Source organism: Schistocerca piceifrons, chromosome 1, assembly GCF_021461385.2.
Source record: "Schistocerca piceifrons isolate TAMUIC-IGC-003096 chromosome 1, iqSchPice1.1, whole genome shotgun sequence".
In the NCBI taxonomy this organism is placed as follows: domain Eukaryota; kingdom Metazoa; phylum Arthropoda; class Insecta; order Orthoptera; family Acrididae; genus Schistocerca; species Schistocerca piceifrons.
The window spans coordinates 774,805,882-774,826,359 of record NC_060138.1 but is presented as its reverse complement, the minus strand read 5'-3'; the positions used below and the strand labels follow the sequence as shown (position 1 = coordinate 774,826,359).

At 45.6% G+C, this 20,478-nt stretch overlaps 1 protein-coding gene across 1 annotated transcript in view; it reads left to right on the top strand.

Moving 5' to 3' along the window:
* LOC124775026 (ETS translocation variant 4-like) overlaps positions 1-20,258 on the top strand; it is a gene marked incomplete at its 5' end in the record, with an annotated part of 38,390 nt that extends 18,132 nt beyond the window's left edge. Inside the window, 3 exons of the mRNA XM_047249795.1 lie at positions 1,703-1,811; positions 10,879-10,933; positions 19,913-20,258. Of these exons, the coding sequence (XP_047105751.1) occupies positions 1,703-1,811; positions 10,879-10,933; positions 19,913-20,258 (510 nt within the window). The remainder of the gene's footprint in view (positions 1-1,702; positions 1,812-10,878; positions 10,934-19,912) is intronic.
* Between the last annotated feature and the right edge of the window lie 220 nt (positions 20,259-20,478).

Sequence of the window (20,478 nt, the reverse complement as noted above, 5' to 3'; positions counted from 1 at the left end):
ATCTTCTGAGGTACATAAATACAAAAATATGTCCGCCCCGATACCTGAGTGGACAGCGTGACGGATTGCCGTCCTACGGGCTCGAGTTCGATTCCCGGCTGGGTCGGGGATTTTCTCCGCTCATGGACTGGGTGTTGTGTTTTCTTCATCATCATTTCATCCCCATCCGGAGCGCAGGTCGCCCAATGTGGCGTCGAATGTAATAAGATCTGCACCAAGGCGGCCAGACCTGCTCCGTCAGGGGCCTCCGGGCCAATGACGCCAAACGCTCATTTCCATTTCCATAGAAAAATATGTATTTATCATGATGTCCTCCCTGACTTCACTACATGCCGACCCGTAACGCTCTCACCTGAACCCCACGCTTGACAACCGGTCGCTCGCGCGCTCAGCAATCACTACCCTCATTGCCCTTCGTTCTTCCTTTCCTTCGAGAATTTGGCCTTTCGCACAGTTCCCGTCACATCATGCCGTACAATAAGCAAAATCAACAAATTAAAAAGGAACTGCCGTCGTTTGTAACCTCACAAAGGCCACCGTAATGGATTGTGAAGAAGCGGTCACTCTCTTAACGAGGTTTAGAAAACTCGGCCTACATTCTGAAAAAACGATCAAGCTATAAACATTGAAAGTGACCTTCATTACACGACCCACATAACTCAACACCTCGTCGCATGTTCTTCAACACTTGTTGCGACGTTTGTTGAGGAATTTCAGCAATACCAATTCATTCAGTTTCTTTCTGCACATTAAGGATAGTGTGATGAGTTTTATATGCAGCGTTTTTACAATTGCCTCACAATAAAAAGTCAGATGGGGATAAATCAGACTCTTCGAAATCACTGATTCAACGTAGTCATCATGATGTAGTTGGCTATGTGAGTAGTAGCACTGCCCATCGTCTATCTGAAATTGTGGCTTCTATGGCTGGCTTCAAATATACTGAATACAAATTGTTGCACCACCTGTATGTAGCGCTCTATGCCATGAAAATATGTGAAAAATTTCTGTTCGTGACACGGCACACCGAATACCTACTGTTTGTGCGTGCGGAGAGGACTAGTGCAGTTGATGTGGATTTTCGGTAGTCATAATGTCTGAGTTCCGAACAATAACATGTGCATCAAGATGGAAGCAGCTTTTTCAGACCAAAACAATCATCGATTTCTTCCCTGTCTAGGGTTGCAAATTACATGAGTCAATGGTAGAAAACTAAAGGTTTTCCATTGTCTTCAGATAATAACTCATGAACAACACGAATTCTGTTCAGATTCATTTCCAAACACTTATGCAAAACAGTACGAATACTAAAAAAGGACAGACCAGACTGTCTATGTAAGCGTCATACATACAGAGTTTGTGGGACGTCAAAGTATATGTAACTTGAACCACGATCAAATTTTATAGTTTTCACATTTTCGGCCAGTCAACTTTGGATACATCTGTCAGATTTCTTGCATTCTGGAACAGCCGCTTGGTGATGGATTTGCTTAGTGTATCCTTGCACACTTTTTCTATAAAGGCATTCTGAATGACATAATAACTGGCAAATCTAATGTAATGTATGACAATGAACACTCTATCTTTTAATATGTGCCCATTTCTTCCTCATGTAATCAAGCCTCGCACCTTCACAAATAGAACCATTCTTCCTTTAGGTTACGTGATTTACTGAATACTCTTGTGAGTGTGTTGCCTGCAGGTGGCGCGTCGGTGGGGCGTGCAGAAGAACCGGCCCGCCATGAACTACGACAAGCTGAGCAGGTCGCTGCGCTACTACTACGAGAAGGGCATCATGCAGAAGGTCGCTGGTACGTAACACTGGCCTCGATCTTTTGCAGGTTCACAAAATTCAACACTAAATTCAATTTTCGTCCCTCTTCTACAATTGCGCTCTTACTTACGAAGGTTGCTATGGGTTTCCTCGACTATAAACATAGATGGTATGAATGTAACCAAGATTTTATGATCTGTAAAAAGTACGACTCAGTACATAGCGCGTTGTGAGTACTTACTGACGTACTTTTCTTATCGTGCTTGTGACCTTCGTGTACAAAATAAAGTGTTAATATATTTCTAAAGATAAGAAGAAAGTGAACTGACCCGCCAGGGTAGCCGAGAGCGCTAATGCGCTGCTTCCTGGATTCAGGTAGGCGCGCCGTCCCCGGATCGAATCCGCCCGGTGGACTAACGACGAAGGCCGGTATGCCGGCCAGCCTGGATGTGGTTTTTAGGCGGTTTTCCACATCCCTCTAGGTGAATACCGGGCTGGTCCCCACGTTCCACCTCAGTTACACGACTCGCAGATATTTGAACAAGTTCACACTATTCCATGGCTTACACTAGACGCAGACAGCTGGGGTACACTACTTCCATCCCAGGGGGTTCGGGGTGGTGGCAGGAAGGGCATCCAGCCACCCTCTGCCACTAACGTTACCAAATCAATAGTAACACGGCCGACCCCGCCTGAAGCGGCACCAAGGCCCGAAGAAAGAAAGAAAAGAAGAAAGTGAAGCACAGGCTCTAATAAAGTACTGCACTTTAAAATGCTTAAGAGCTGGATTAAGCAAATCTTCCCCCTTGTGTCTGGCAGCAAAGGCTCAGATAACTCTGCAAGCAGCACTTCGCTTCCGGGATTAGAGTTGTAAAACTACCATAGGCTTCCATAAACTTATCATAAGTAAACATGTACTACGGTAGTTTTCCTAGTAGTTTCAGTCAGTTAAGGTAGCACCCGCGATACTTGTACATTATGTGTGTTGCATAGCTATTGGGCGATACCTCATAACGATCGCTTTCTTTATGTATGCAATCAGTGTCCTACTATGTTCCCCTAGAAACCGGAAGCGGTGAACCGTCTAGAAACTGAGTGAGGGTATATAAAGGGACACGTAATTTACTGATTATTTTTGTTCTATATAGCCATCTGTCAGTCTGGTACTTATAAATAAACAACACTTATAGCAAAATTGAAATTTTCTACGTTTAATTCAGTTTTTATTCAAAAATTGTTGATTTGTAAGGTGAAACAGAGGGATGTTGTAGCCAAAATAAAAAAAAAAAAACAATTCAGGTTTATCATATAGCAATAGAAAACGTAGTTTCTGAACAAAATTAGAATAAAAACAACCTCAAAACAAAAATTTATCAAACTTCGCGTCAATACTTCTTCGATATTACAGGGTGTTTCAAAAATGACCGGTGTATTTGAAACGGCAATAAAAACTAAACGAGCAGCGATAGAAATACACCGTTTGTTGCAATATGCTTGGGACAACAGTACATTTTCAGGCGGACAAACTTTCGAAATTACAGAAGTTACAATTTTCAACAACAGATGGCGCTGCAAGTGATGTGAAAGATATAGAAGACAACGCAGTCTGTGGGTGCGCCATTCTGTACTTCGTCTTTCTGCTGTAAGCGTGTGCTGTTCACAACGTGCAAGTGTGCTGTAGACAACATGGTTTATTCCTTAGAACAGAGGATTTTTCTGGTGTTGGAATTCCACCGCCTAGAACACAGTGTTGTTGCAACAAGACGAAGTTTTCAACGGAGGTTTAATGTAACCAAAGGACCGAAAAGCGATACAATAAAGGATCTGTTTGAAAAATTTCAACGGACTGGGAATGTGACGGATGAACGTGCTGGAAAAGTAGGGCGACCGCGTACGGCAACCACAGAGGGCAACACGCAGCTAGTGCAGCAGGTGATCCAACAGCGGCCTCGGGTTTCCGTTCGCCGTGTTGCAGCTGCGGTCCAAATGACGCCAACGTCCACGTATCGTCTCATGCGCCAGAGTTTACACCTCTATCCATACAAAATTCAAACGCGGCAACCCCTCAGCGCCGCTACCATTGCTGCACGAGAGACATTCGCTAACGATATAGTGCACAGGATTGATGACGGCGATATGCATGTGGGCAGCATTTGCTTTACTGACGAAGCTTATTTTTACCTGGACGGCTTCGTCAATAAACAGAACTGGCGCATATGGGGAACCGAAAAGCCCCATGTTGCAGTCCCATCGTCCCTGCATCCTCAAAAAGTACTGGTCTGGGCCGCCATTTCTTCCAAAGGAATCATTGGCCCATTTTTCAGATCCGAAACGATTACTGCATCACGCTATCTGGACATTCTTCGTGAATTTGTGGCGGTACAAACTGCCTTAGACGACACTGCGAACACCTCGTGGTTTATGCAAGATGGTGCCCGGCCACATCGCACGGCCGACGTCTTTAATTTCCTGAATGAATATTTCGATGATCGTGTGATTGCTTTGGGCTATCCGAAACATACAGGAGTCGGCGTGGATTGGCCTCCCTATTCGCCAGACATGAACCCCTGTGACTTCTTTCTGTGGGGACACTTGAAAGACCAGGTGTACCGCCAGAATCCAGAAACAATTGAACAGCTGAAGCAGTCCATCTCATCTGCATGTGAAGCCATTCCGCCAGACACGTTGTCAAAGGTTTCGGGTAATTTAATTCAGAGACTACGCCATATTATTGCTACGCATGGTGGATATGTGGAAATTAACGTACTATAGAGTTTCCCAGACCGCAGCGCCATCTGTTGTTGAAAATTGTAACTACTGTAATTTCGAAAGTTTGTCTGCCTGAAAATGTACTGTTGTCCCAAGCACATTGCAACAAACGGTGTATTTCTATCGCTGCTCGTTTAGTTTTTATTGCCGTTTCAAATATACCGGTCATTTTTGAAACACCCTGTATATAAAACATGTATCCAATTAATTAGTAATAACAGAAAACTCGTGTCTTTGATCATGATGAAATATGTCCTACCGAGTAAAAAATAATAATAGTTATATAGATTTTTAAGTTTTGCGTGTAAGCTGTACTTGCATCAAAAGTAATTGCTTTGGTTACATAAAAGCGCAGAAGTTACGCGATCAACTAATTTGTATGACTTGTAAAATGCAATTTGTATCTTGTACGGATATAAAATACGCAATGGACTAACACTGAATGATGGGCGGTTGTAATTATGAGTGAAACAAACAACCAAACAAACAAAAAACAAGAGAAATCATCGGCTCGTAGTTACTCTCTTAAATATTCCTTTATATTTATTTCCTACCAATGCTACCAATATTGCTAGTAAACCTCCCATTTACTGCGTCACCTATTTACCGTATCAAAACTACCCAACTGCAGTTTTGGTAGAGCGTACCCCTATCCGGAATTCGGGTAGGAGCGCCGACCCCTTACAAAATCCACCGGGCGGAAGACGACGACGGCTGACGTGCAAGACAGCCTGGATGTGGTTCTTAAGCGGTTAATCACGTCCAACTACGTGAATACCTAGCTGGTACCCAAGTCCCGCCACTGTTACAAGATTCAGAAATATGCAGAAAACGTCCGCACACGTCCACAAGCATAACTCTACAGGTACTCAGTTCGGGAAAGGGGGGGAGGGTACACATGTAATGTCCGGGGATGAAGGGGGTAACAGTAAGGGCATCGGGCCACATCTAATATTAATAATACTAAATCCGATAATAACGATGACGACTCCGTGTAGGTAAAGGATAAAGACTGCTATGAAAGCTACTCAACTCCGGCAGCAGGTCACACAACATAGAGGTTCCGCGTCTATAAACTTGGCTTTCCAGATTCGTGATCCACCTGTTGGTTGACTTCTGCGACTTTTCGTAAAGCAGTCTACCAGTCAGCTTGAATCGGTCCCGTAGCAGTGGGAAGCCATCAAATTTGTGAAGTTAACTTGGGAATTCCCGAGGGTGATGCATTGCGAGCCTTAGTACTCGGCGCTGCAAAGATTGTAGTAGACTAATGCTTTTGTCTGCGGCGTTCCTCCACGCTACGGCCGCATATTCCAGCGCTGGTTGGATCAGTCCTTGGTACAGTGAACGCCGCAGCGTGAGGGCAAGATGGATGTGGGATTTAGTAGGGGATACAGCGCCGTAATCAACAAAGCGCCTGTCCCCTCTAGGTGAGGTGCCTGTCCAAGGTGAACCCTAATACTTCTCAGCACAAGACCATGCGATGAGGCCTCCCATGATCCGTACTGGCTGGATGGACGCAGGTACTCTACGACGCGTAATTATAAGACCCTGGTTTTTGGGTGCGTTGAGTCTCGTTTGCCACTTAGTGGCATGCTCCTAAGGCGTCTATAAGCGGCTTGGCTGTGAAGAGGTGCGCCGTTGAATTTGAGGTTACCGTACAAGCGATTCGCCTGTGCCACGTAACTGCCCTATCGTCGGCGGAGGAAATGTGAATCCGTGAGCTTGGACCAGCTCTTTGTGCTGGCATATTTAGTGAAAAAGTTTTTGAGTACAGTCACAGTCATGGTTTTTGCACTCTGATAAATTACAGAATGCAGCAATGGACTCAAAACATACAGTACCAACAGTTCCTGCTTGGTCCTCAAATCGCTGTTTACAACGTCCTCGGTTACTGTACCAGTTAAAACGTCTAGGGATGAGAGTTTATAAACGTGGCCAAACGTAAACGCCAACACCTAATACTTAAATATTCCAGTTTTCCACGGAAACTGTACAGTTCATTCCCACCTAAATAAATCCCACCAAGCATAATCCTCCCCCGTCAAACTGTTAGCAGTTCGATCTGCAAGGTATCCACCGAATGGCATCACCCATTAAGGCTTAATCAAGGTCTACTCGACTTGGAAAGTTGCAACCGAAAATGAGCTATCACTAAATAAAACTGTCGTTGCGAAATCACGCAGGCCCGCACTAAAACAATAGTTCGGTTGCTCATCTTGCAGCTACTATGACACTCGGCGTCTTCGTCCCGCCAGACCTACATTCTTCCTTCAAAAGGGTCCGAGACCGACTCCACCGTCCCGCGAGTTCCATGCAACTTCCCGTATTTATTGAACACTTGAGGCCTTCAAACACCTACATCTATATTCCGAAAGCCAACTCACGGAATGTGCTGGACAGTGGTTCTTCTGTAAATTGCCATTTTCTTCCCGTTCCGTTAGCAAATGCTGCGCAGAGAGAACCCTGTAGCTAAGCTTATGTTGCCTGACTGTTCTTGGTATTTTAACAGTAATCCTTTTCGTGACGCACTGTGCAACACTTGTAGCGTTTGCCACTGGAGATTGATCTCTATGATCGACACGCTTTTGCATTACTAATCGAACGCGTAATGAAATTCTCCTCTCTTCTTTCGATCCTCACTATCTCCTCTACAACCATACCTGGATCAGGTCCCAAGCTGATGAGCAATGCCCAAGAATCGGTCGAAAGAGTGTCACAGATGAAAGACATTCCATTAGGATTCTACCAATGAATCTCTGCACTACAGCTGCTTTTTCCTATAGCTAGTCTTATGTGATTGTTCCCCTTCAGGATGCTCCAAACGGCTACTCCCAAATATGAGGATTGGAACTTAAATAGTGGCAACTATTTATTCACAACCGACACAAAAGAGTTACATGTTTGCACCTGTTACCGTCCTTCAAACGGTCGCAGGCTCGAATCCTGCCTCGGGCATGGATGTGTGTGATGTCCTTAGGTTGGTTAGGTTTAAGTAGTTCTAAGTTCTAGGGGACTGATGACCACAGATGTTAAGTCCCATAGTGCTCAGAGCCATTTGAACCATTTTGTCCTTCAAAGTAGTCACCAGCATTGTGTAGAGCCCTTTCCCAGCGATGTGGAAGGCGTAGTATACCGTCAGCAGAGCCTGTTCTGTTGATGTGCGAATGGAGCGGTCTACTGCCTGTCCACCGAGCGAGGTGGCGCAGTGGTTAGCACACTGGACTCGCTTTCGGGAGGACGACGGTTCAATCCCGCGTCCGGCCATCCTGATTTAGGTTTTCCGTGATTTCCCTAAATCGCTCCAGGCAAATACCGTGATGGGTCCTTTGAAAGGGCACGGCCGACATCCTTCCCCATCCTTCCCTAACCTGATGAGACCGATGACCTCGCTGTCTGGTCTCCTCCCCCAAACAACTCAACCCAACCCCAAATGCCTGTCGAATCTCTGGAACAGTTCTGAAGCGAATGTCACGAAGCGGTTCCTTCATCTTCGGAATCAAATCAAAGTCACAAGGACTTAAGTCGTATTGCTCTTCGTTTTTGGAGCATCACCTGCGACCAGCTTTGCGAAAGAAGCGGCAACACTTCCTGCATAACCCACCCATCATTTTGCACGACAATGCGCCGGCACATACAGCGCAAGCTGTGGCTGCTCTATTCGGTCGATGGGACTGGTAAATACTGTACCATTCACCTTACTCCCCGGACAAGTCCTTGTGCGTTTTTCTTCCTGTGTAGGACAGCGTCAACAAAATATTTTCGCATTCTGAATGGAAAGTTGGTGACTGAAATTTCCAGAGAAGATTCCGCAGCAACCAAAAACGGATTTGTTTTATGATGTTTAATCCAAATCCTGTATCATTTCAGTGACACTCTCTCCCCTATTTCCCGATAATACAAAACGTGTTGCCCTTCTATGAACTTTTTCGATGTACTCCGTTAGTCCTATCTGGTAAGGATCCCACACAGCGCAGCAGTATTCTAAAAGAGGACGGAAAAGCGTAATGTGGGCCGTCTCTTTAGTAGATATGTTACATTTTCTAAGTGTCCTGCCAATAAAACGCTGTCTTTGTTTAGTCCTCCCACAACAATTTCTATGTGTTCCTTCCAATTTAAGTTGTTCGTAATTGTAATTCCTAGGCATTTAGTTGAATTTACGGCCGTTAGATGTGACTGACTTATGGTTTATTCGAAGTTTAACGGATTACTTTTAGCACTCATGTGGATGATCCCACATTTCTCGTGATTTATGGTCAATTGCCAACTTTCGCACCCTGCAGATATCTTTTCTAAATCAATTTGCAATTTTTTTTTGATCTTCTGTTGACTTTACAAGTCAATGAACGACAGCGTCACCTGCAAACAACCTGCGACGGCTGTTCATATTCTGCTGAATCGTTTAGACAGACTATCGTTTAGGCAGAGTATGCATAGTTACCGATAGACCAATAATATAGTACTATCACTGCAAATTCAAATGTTAGGCCTATAGGACCTTCACTGCGTGCACTCACACAGTAACCCCACAGGAGCAGAGTGAGAGCCACCAGTGACGAGAGTTACGCTCTACCGCTGGACGCCTTTCACAGCAAACTTCCACTTCTGCAAAGATTAAAGCTCCCTCACATCAGGATAGTCCTACCATCACAGAAGTTTCGAATCGTTGTTGCCGAACTGTGTGACCTCTTCTAAGTGCTTCCACATTTTCCCTGCAAGCAAGGTTTTGCTCCGATAGTTTACTGTTTGTTTCCATATCTGAAGAAAGGAATTATGTTGGACAGGCGCTTATTTTACACCACTCGACAAATATTATTTTACTGGGAGTATTAAAAACTTGGAAAGTTATCAGTTTATAAAGTGGCTATGACGAAAAATAAAAAATAAATAAAAATGGGGCAGCTTATCACCTTTATAGTTTAAATGTGTTTTACAATGTATTGTAAGGATCTGCAATTTGGAGCTAAAAATTACAAAACTGAACTAAAAATTCCTGGAAGAACATCAAATGCAGTCACGGTAAACTACCTGGCTTTTGAAGACGATTTTGCAATGTTTTCAGAAAATATGACATAAGCAGTATCTCAAATACATCTTCTGGAAAGAAGAATGGATGGAATTGGTCTCAAATCAGCTGTAAAAAAATTATTATAATTGTAAAGAATGCACCAAACTACACTGCATCTCCTGTAGTTCTGTCTCTTGCGTAAAAGATGGCACACGGCCGTGGATCTGTTAATAGCGCTCATTTCGATTACAGTGTGGATCGTTACAGATGTTTAATAGGCTGTTTACGTATTGCCAACGAGTATTTCATATTTTTAGGACTGCCAAGGCACTTTTTGTTTGTAACTAGGATTATCCTTGTGGAATGTGTACGACTTGTAATCACAATCACTTTGAATCACAAGCAACCAAAACAGAATAAAATCTCTACTATTTTCAACCCGCTTTCACACTGTATACGCCTTTCTCCGTGGATGTTCACCCTCAGACTGAAGCCACTCTTCCATTTCAGGCCTTTCTGGAGTCTATCTTCTCGAATGCTAGCCAGTCGGGGACTTGAGAAGGCAGTACTTATTTATAACAGCTCTGAACAGCAAATGGGAGACGAAAAATCCTATTTCTCAATCGTTCCATGTGATCGACCACGCACTCAGTGAGTGATCATGATACAATAAGTGTCGTCCAGTTACGTTGATCCCACTGCAGTTTACATGTACCGAAATTATTTGGTTGGAATGACTGTTTCCGAATGAGCCAGCATCCTGATTCACATTTGGCAGATCCGAGTACGGGGACAATTAGCCAATTATATTGTAGAAGCAGGATACTAGTCGCCGGTGAATCTCCCAGGATGTACGGTCGTGATCGACTTTTGCCGACTGTTGGCAAGACTGAGCGGAACCAGGGGCACCTCTGAACACGTCCAGTGCAGCTCTGGACGAAACACAGGCACGAAAATGTTTGATGGACCACGACCATACAGCTTGGGAGATTCATCAGCAGCTGTGACATGTAGTCGTGAAAGTCTTCATTGTGTGATGGGATTCGAGGTTTTTTGGTTTTGTGAAGTGCAGTATTTTCCATTTTTTTTTTTTTTTTTTTTTTACGAGGCATTCCAGAGACGTGATGGAATAACCCGAGAACATTGGCTTGGAAATGGTCACGAAACACTGTTTTACTACCACATACTTCCCTACTGAATACTGTTGACAACAAATGCTGCTGCCGCCAGGATTCGAGCCGGCAATTCTCAAATCGAGAGTGAATGCGGTTGGGTTATGAGTTTCGACACTGCGAAATGCGCTGGTTCTGTTGAGCGTTCCATGTTGCAGGTGAGAGGTACGTCTACAAGTTCGTGTGCGACCCGGAGGCGCTGTTCAACATGGCGTACGGCAGCGCTGCCAGCGGCATCGTCGTCGGAGGCAGTGCCGGCGTCGCGTCCTCCGGAGGCAGCGTCGCTGGAGGCGGCGGGGGCGGCAGCAGCGGGGGCGGGGGTCTGCCCGACCCGGGGGCGCACCACCACAACATGGCGGCCGCGGCGCTGCACCACAACATGGCGGCCGCGGGCGGCAGCTACGGAGACATGCTGGCCGCCGCCGCCGCCTACGGCCACCACCACCACCACCATCACCACCACTTCCCGGCGCAGTTCCTGGAGCCGCCGTCCGCCGCGCAGCACCCAGCCGCCTTCAGGTTCGCGCCACGAGCAACGTTGCGCTGCTCTATTCATAGATAATAACAACACACGTTATACGCTAAAAACTTTGTGATCAATAAGACGATTAGATGTCGTATGTATTCGTTATTGATAAGCAAATTCCTCATCGAAGCTCCTTCAGATTTAGTGATAAGATGGCCCAGTGGATAGACACTCACAAATTGAACACACATCGAGCATGAAAGCAGGAAGTCGATGTACTGAACTGTAAAAAAAAAGAATAAAATAGGAACAGTGAAAGGTCCAAGCACAAGATCTGCAAAATCGAGCGAGTTGGAAGAGTCACGGCGTCGTGGTGGTGTGATCAGGGACAAAGTGGGGGGATCTACACTGAAGCGCCAAAGAAATTGGTACAGATATGCGTATTCAAATACAGAGATATATACACGGGCAGAATAGTGCGCAGTTGTTAGATTGTGGTAGGTTACCAAGATTTAAGTGAGTTTGAACGTGGTGTTATAGTCGGCGCTCGAGCGATGGGACATAGCATCAAATGGCTCTGAGCACTATGGGACTCAACATCTGAGGTCATCAGTCCCCTATAACTTAGAACTACTTAAACCTAAGGACATCACACACATCCATGCCCGAGGCAGGATTCGAACCTGCGATCGTAGCGGTCGCGCGGTTCCAGACTGAAGCGCCAAGAACCGCTCGTCCACAACGGCCAGCGACATAGCATCTCCGAGGTAGCGACGAAGTGGGGATTTTGCCTTAAGACCATTTCACGAGTGTACCGTGAATATCAGGAATTCGGTAAAACATCAAATCTCCGACGTCGCTGCGGCCGGAAAAAGATCCTGCAAGAACCGGACCAAGGACGACTGGAGACAATCGTTCAACGAAACAGAAGTGCAACTCTTCCGCAAATTGCTGCAGATTTCAATGCTAGACCATCAACAAGTGTCAATGTGTGAACCATTCAACGAAACATCATGGATATGGGCTTTCGGCGCTGAAGGCCCACTTGTATACCCTTCATGACTGCACGTCACAAAGCTTTACGCATCGTAGGGCTCGACAATACCGACAGCGGACTGTTGATGTCTGGAAACACGCTGCAGGGTCGGACGAGTCTCGTTTCAAATTGTATCGAGCGGATGGACGTGTATGGGTACGGAGATAACTTCATGAATCCATGGATCGTGCATGTCAGCAGGGGGCTGTTCCAGGTGGTGGAGGCTCTGTAATGGTGTGAGGCGTGTACAGTTGGAGTGATATGGGACCCCTAGTACGTCTAGATCCGATTCTGACAGATGACACGTACGTAAGCATCCTGTCTGATCAGCTGCATCCATTCATGTCCATTGTGCATTCCGACGTACTTGGGCAATTCCATCAGGACAATGCGACACCGCACACGTCAAGAATTGCTAGAGAGTGGCTCCAGGAACACTCTTCTGAGTTTAAACACTTCCACTGGCCACCAGAATCCCCAGATATGAGCATTATCGAGCATATCAGGGATGTCTTGCGACGTGCTGTTCAGAAGAGATTTCCATCCCCTCGTACTCTTACGGATTATGGATAGCCCTGCAGGATTCATGGTGTCATTTCCCTCCAGCACTACTTCAGACATTAGTCAAGTCTATGCCACGTCGTGTTCCAGCACTTCTGCGTGCCTGCAGGGGCGCTACACGATATTGGGCAGGTGTACCAGTTTCTTTGGCTCTTCAGCGTATGTTCAGATCTCCCTCGTGCCCGATTTTTTTACAAAATTATGAACTGTCTGTCCAGTCATTGACGTGTCTGTTTTCTCCTTGCGCGAACAAAGATTTTGCTATACCTCTTGACAGTTATATTGGTCAGAAGGGTCAGGTATTGTACAATTTTGATGTGGGAGTAGACGTAGTCACCATTCCTCCAGGCTGTACACCTCTTGTGCGACCGTTAGGTGTGTTTCGGCTTCAAAGAAGTGAAATACTTTGTGAAAAGACCCAAAGCTGCACAGATACAAAGAACAATATTGATTATGTGATCGTGTGTCTATTATCAGAGTCCAAGCTGTCCGAAATTCCACGATATGTTCAGATTTGCTTGGACTTACGCGGGGTGTGATGGCGCACATGTGGAAAACTTCAAAAACGCTAAAAACATACATTTTGATAGAACACAGGGAAAAGTATGTGCTTCTGAAACCGTTGTGTTGATTTGTTGTGGCTTATGTGGCAAACTACACTCCTGGAAATTGAAATAAGAACACCGTGAATTCATTGTCCCAGGAAGGGAAATAGACACATTCCTGGGGTCAGATACATCACATGATCACACTGACAGAACCACAGGCACATAGACACAGGCAACAGAGCATGCACAATGTCGGCACTAGTACAGTGTATATCCACCTTTCGCAGCAATGCAGGCTGCTATTCTCCCATGGAGACGATCGTAGAGATGCTGGATGTAGCCCTGTGGAACGGCTTGCCATGCCATTTCCACCTGGCGCCTCAGTTGGACCAGCGTTCGTGCTGGACGTGCAGACCGCGTGAGACGACGCTTCATCCAGTCCCAAACATGCTCAATGGGGGACAGATCCGGAGATCTTGCTGGCCAGGGTAGTTGACTTACACCTTCTAGAGCACGTTGGGTGGCACGGGATACATGCGGACGTGCATTGTCCTGTTGGAACAGCAAGTTCCCTTGCCGGTCTAGGAATGGTAGAACGATGGGTTCGATGACGGTTTGGATGTACCGTGCACTATTCAGTGTCCCCTCGACGATCACCAGTGGTGTACGGCCAGTGTAGGAGATCGCTCCCCACACCATGATGCCGGGTGTTGGCCCTGTGTGCCTCGGTCGTGTGCAGTCCTGATTGCGGCGCTCACCTGCACGGCGCCAAACATGCATACGACCATCATTGGCACCAAGGCAGAAGCGACTCTCATCGCTGAAGACGACACGTCTCCATTCGTCCCTCCATTCACGCCTGTCGCGACACCACTGGAGGCGGGCTGCACGATGTTGGTGCGTGAGCGGAAGACGGCCTAACGGTGTGCGGGACCGTAGCCCAGCTTCATGGAGACGGTTGCGAATGGTCCTCGCCGATACCCCAGGAGCAACAGTGTCCCTAATTTGCTGGGAAGTGGCGGTGCGGTCCCCTACGGCACTGCGTGCATCCGTGCGTCGCTGCGGTCCGGTCCCAGGTCGACGGGCACGTGCACCTTTCGCCGACCACTGGCGACAACATCGATGTACTGTGGAGACCTCACGCCCCACGTGTTGAGCAATTCGGCGGTACGTCCACCCGGCCTCCCGCATGCCCACTATACGCCCTCTCTCATAGTCCGTCAACTGCACGTACGGTTCACGTCCACGCTGTCGCGGCATGCTACCAGTGTTAAAGACTGCGATGGAGCTCCGTATGCCACGGCAAACTGGCTGACACTGACGGCGGCGGTGCACAAATGCTGCGCAGCTGGCGCCATTCGACGGCCAACACCGCGGTTCCTGGTGTGTCCGCTGTGCCGTGCGTGTGATCATTGCTTGTACAGCCCTCTCGCAGTGTCCGGAGCAAGTATGGTGGGTCTGACACACCGGTGTCAATGTGTTCTTTTTTCCATTTCCAGGAGTGTATTATGTTTCCATCATTTCTTTGGAAGTGATCATATTCACATTCATACGAGCACGTAAATGGAGCAAGGGGTCATATCTCACTCACTCACCAGGCGTGCAAGTTGGTTGCGTCGATAAGGGAGCCCTATCTTATGGCACACATACTGTCACCAATGTCGTGTATAACACATCAGACGTGTTTACCAATGGACGATTCGGTTGATTTGTCACCTTGTCATCAAACGTTTGCACATCCCATTCGAGAGTCACTTCCTTTCAGCTCCTGGCAGAGTAGGCGTGCGGAATCAACTTTCGATATAGGTTCCTTCCTTACACATCAATGTTGCAAACGGGCGTTAGACAACGACATTGACACACATTTGAGTACAGTGAACAGTTACGTCAATGCAGAAGGGACGGTTCATAATTTTATGGAAAAAAAATCGGAAACGAGGGAGATTTGAACACAGATTCCCCGCTTTGTAGCCCAACCTTTTTTTTTAAATCTCATTTTGTTCGTTATTGTTTGTTGGATCCGTTCAAGTTCATTGTTGACCCTTCCAGTCAGTTTTTTTATTACAGAGAGCAGCTAACTATCTGAACGAACACGCTGAGCTACCGTGCCGGCATTTGGCATGACGTTTGATGGCAAGTTGTCCCCACCTGGGGAAGTTCGGCTGCCGAGTTGCAAGTCTTTTCAGCTGAGGCCACAGTGGGCGACTTGCGTGATTATGATGACAACACAAACACAGCACAACACCCCGAGAGAAACATCTTGAACACACAACTACAACGCCACCGTTTTTCCAGATCGCTCACTATTGCACATCTTGAGCTTGGACTGTTCACTGTTTCTATTTTGCTTTTTTTTCACAGTTCAGTACAGCTTCTTGCTGTTTTCATGTTTGACCTGTGTTCAGTTTTTGACGGGATATCCACTGGGCTATCTTAGCACCAAATCTGATGGGGGGGTTGCGATGGAGAGTTTCCCTTGTGAGTAACGAGTATTCCACTACACTCGAACTGCCTGCAACGTTTCGTTATTCGCATTTTTTCTACCCCGTACGGAACTCGTATCTGACTCGGAACAAATCGGTTGTGCTTGTAATTCCCCAGTTCGTTACTCTCAGCGGAACCTGAGTAACGAAACTATTTCATTACTCGCCTGTCTACTTTCCCGTAAGTTCGTGTCGGTTCTGTAGTTTTCGTATTCCTCAAATCTTTTATTTTCAGCAGAGAAAGTCATTAGTGATACAGAGCATCGAAAATACTTTATCACCCGCCGTATTTTCTTTCTTAGTATGTGATTCGCGACCGACTGGTGCGGAGTAGGAGGTATTCGTAATCCTCCAGTTGCTTCATTCCAGACGCTACGGTTTCCGCCGTACGGCAAATCGCCTGCTTTTCGATAGCCCACAATATTAAATGGGACATTTCCCAAGCTATGTCAGCTGGCCGGAACACGGCTGCAGGCGTACGTCGCCGTGCCTTGTCACAGTTTAGGCCGTGCGCCGCACAGCAGAACCGCCACGTCTGCCCTTAACGCCCTGCTCGAGACTAGGTCCAGATTCAGTTTGGAATCATTTGATGCAACAACGCGTTCAGCTGACAGCTGCTACCGTTAAAGCCAGTACAATCATGCTAACTGTTCGTCAGTGTGTAGAAGAGAATAATCTGTTGGGGAAAGAGATCATACCAAATCGTGCATTCACGAACACGGTATACCCACCACGTGATACATTTTCAATAAATTAATTATCTGTAATAGCTACACCACTAATGACGTTCAGTAACGAAAGTAACGAGTAACGAATGCTCTTTAACGGTTTTATTTCTCTTCAATACGGAACTCATAAGGTATAAAATTTTGTCGTTTTTTTCACATCCCTAGTGATAGACGTGTCGGCAAATTAAGTGGTAGGGGATATTCGCTAGCCAATCTTAGTTCTCTTATTGAAATAATCCGGGATATTATGACGTGGCTGAATGAATTTCTTGCAGAAAACCAGTGCTCTTTCTGTCCAATCTCGCTGCCCATTGTGATGTCTTAGACAAACACAATCTGAAAATAAACGCAAACAGGACTAAAATAATGGTGATACATAAATTGAGCAGATAACTAACAGTAAACATTAAGATAAAAATACACTTGTAATTCAGAAAAATGAATTATCTTACTCGAGAAGCGCAATAACAGATGGCAACAGAAATAAAATGGATATTAACAGCGGAACTGCAATGACCAAAAAAATCTTCAGAAATATGAGTAGTTTATTAACAAACATGCACCTTAACCAAAAATCAAGAAAGAAGTTCACCAAGTCATTTATTTGTAACATTTTAATCTATGGTTATGACGGGAAAACAGGAAAGAAAAAATTAGAAGCAATACAGATTTTGATATGGAGACGAGTAATAAAAATGTGCTGGACTAAAACATACTCCAATGAACCAATACTATAAGGAATTAAAGAGAAAATGACGTTTATTAACATCATACAGAACTAAATTAAATGGACACCGTGTTCGACATAACAGTTTCATAATAAACATCTCAGAAGAAAGGAAATCTAGAGGTAGGCCGAAAACATCTGTATTACGAACAGAACTGCAGCAACTTCAACTGGATAGCAAGATGTTGAGAGACAGAGGCCGCACGGGATTAGCCGAGCGGTCTAAGGCGCTGCAGTCATGGACTGTGCGGCTGGTCCCGGCGGTGGTTCGAGTCTTCCCTCGGGCATGGGTGTGTGTATTTGTCCTTAGGATAATTTAGATTAAGTAGTGTGTAAGCTGAATGATTCAAATGGTTCTGAGCACTATGGGACTTAACTGCTGAGGTCATCAGTCCCCCAGAACTTAGAACTACTTAAACCTAACTAACCTAAGGACTTCACACACATCCATGCCCGAGGCAGGATTCGAACCTGCGACCGTAGCGGTCGCGCGGTTCCAGACTGTAGCGCCTAGAACCGCTCGGCCACCCCGGCCGGCAAGCTGAATGACTACTGTACTCTTGCGTATACCTACAGGGTGAGTCAGGAGGTTTTCCCTCGGTTGCTGGAGGTTATTCCTTAGGTTATTTGGAACAAAAAATGTAAATACAGTAATGTGATCAGATCCATAATTAAGGAGCTACAACAGGGTTCTGAAACATACCACGGTATATGGAGCGCTACACTTGTGTTCACAGAACACACGATCAGTCTTAGGTAGACAAGTGCAGCGAGTGGTATGTTTGCATAATAACCACGTTGTTGATACTGCAGTCACTGTTTACTATTATTGTCTCCTGTTTACGGTACACTTTGCGACACCGTACAGGTTTTCATCGCAGGAGAGAGCCGCGCGGAGTGGCCGAGCGGTTTGAGACGTTATGTCACGAACTACGCGGCCCTCCCGCCGGAGGTTCGAGTCCTCCCTCGGGCATGGGTGTGTGTGTTGCTCTTAGCATAGGTTAGTTTAAGTAGTCTGTAAGTCTAGGGACTGATAATCTCTGCAGTTTGGTCCCTTAGGGGAATTCATATACATTTGAACATTTGAACAGTATGGAGAAATGGTGTACATTTGGGCTTCTTGGATGGTAATGCGAAAGCTGCTGTTGCCGAATATCACCGTCGGTATCTTAATCGTAGGATTCCGAGTGCCAAAACATTCAGTGGAACATATCGAATATTGCTAGAAACTGGTATTCTTCCCAGTATTGGTGTTCACTACGAAAGACATCGTGACGTTCAAGAAAAGGGAAACATGCTTAATTCAGTAGAGCGCAGTCCTCGATCAAGTACAAGACGCCTAGCTACCCGATTGAGCGTTTCACAATCTAAGGTATGTAGGATTCTCCATGAGACTGGACTATATCCTTTTCATGTGCAGAACGTTCACCATTTACAGTCACATGAATGTGCCAACCGTTTGCACTTTTGTAACTGGTTAAATGGAAATCGGCACCTCTATCGCTTCATAATGTTCAGTGATGAGGCAACATTAATAAAAGATGGCATCAACAGCATGCATAACATACATGTCTGGGCAGACGAAAATCAACACCGATACAGTGACAATGTCTGGTTTGGTGTTGTGTGCGACCAGTTACTGGGGCCGTTTATTCTCCCGGGAAATTTAAATGGTCAGATATACGGTAACTTGTTACGAGAAGACTTACTGGAGCTTCTTGCAGATGTTCCTCTGGAAACAAGACGCCACATGTACGTCCAACATGATGGGGCACCTGCACACTTCCACCATGTGATAACAACTTATCTTACTCAGCAATTCCTACATCGATGGACAGGTCGCGGGGGCCCTATCAACTGGCCTGTCAGATCCCCAGATTTAACACCCCTAGATTAGTGCATCTGGGGGTGGATGAAAGACATCGTATACGAAGTTAAGGTGGAAACACGTGAAGAATTGATACATCGCATTTTCGAGCATATAGGAACGAGGATGCGAAATTACAAAATGCTACTCGCGCGGTTCACTCCCGTGCGAATCTTTGCCTTCAAATGCAGGGAGGTAATTTTGAACACTTGATTTAAATCCACTCTGAATGCAAGAGACTGCTACAAAATTGTTCAAATTAATTATTCCGTGCATTTTTGATAGTGAAATCCTACAATAAAAGCTTTTTTCTACCATTTTCCTAAATTTCTCAATTATTGTAGCACCTTAATGGTGGATCTGATCCCATTGCTTTATTTACTTTTTTGTTCCAAATAACCTAAGGAATTCCCTCCAGAAACCGAGGGAAAACCTCGTGACTCACCCTGTATATCTACGTCTGTTTAAAATAAATGCCGAAAAATGTCAAACAACGGTTACTAGACAATGAGGCAATCACAGTTGAAAACATAAGGTCAGAACCAGGCAACTGGAGCCATTAACTTTTATTTCTAGGTCGAACTTGTCCATTATACAAGACAAAAATTTAGATTTTGTGTACGTATAATATGATCGTATGTGTGTTGTGTATCGATGGGTACTGTGATCTTCTGACAATCTATTAACCGGAAAAATATCGTAAAAGTTCATGATTTGTTGTTTTCAATTCAAGTTTTGCGTCCATTCTGTGATGTGTACTGTAAATTCGTTTACAGGCCGCCGTCGACATCAGCGTCCTCACCGGCGGCGCGTTACCAGTACGGCCCCGCGCCGACACCACCAGCCGAATACCTGCAGAGAGAACTGCCGGCAGATGGTAGCACCGTCCACAAGTTGGGCGACGCAGGACAAGCTTTCCTTCACGGCCTGCCGCTAGATGCCACTAAAGTCGGCAGTGCTTCGCATTTACATCATTCGTCGCTAGGAAGCGGTAGCAGCTCAAAACAGAATGCGGACACCACACGTCCCGCCTCTCAAGGAACAGTCGACAACAATAATTCTACGCACAAACTCGATCCACCAACATTTCATTGTTTGGGTGTCGATAGTTGCGTGTGTTAGTGTGATGCTCAGTAAACATACAAATATTGTATCATATCTGTCGATATCGACTTCTGACGGGTTTTCGATATCAACTTCACAATCAGTCCTATTATCACGTATAATTTTCATTAGTGTCAAACACTCCGCGGCACAACAATATTAAACAAATAACATGTATTTCTGCGCGAATAAACGAATTAGCAAACAGCGACTTTTAGCACAAACACTGTTAAAAATT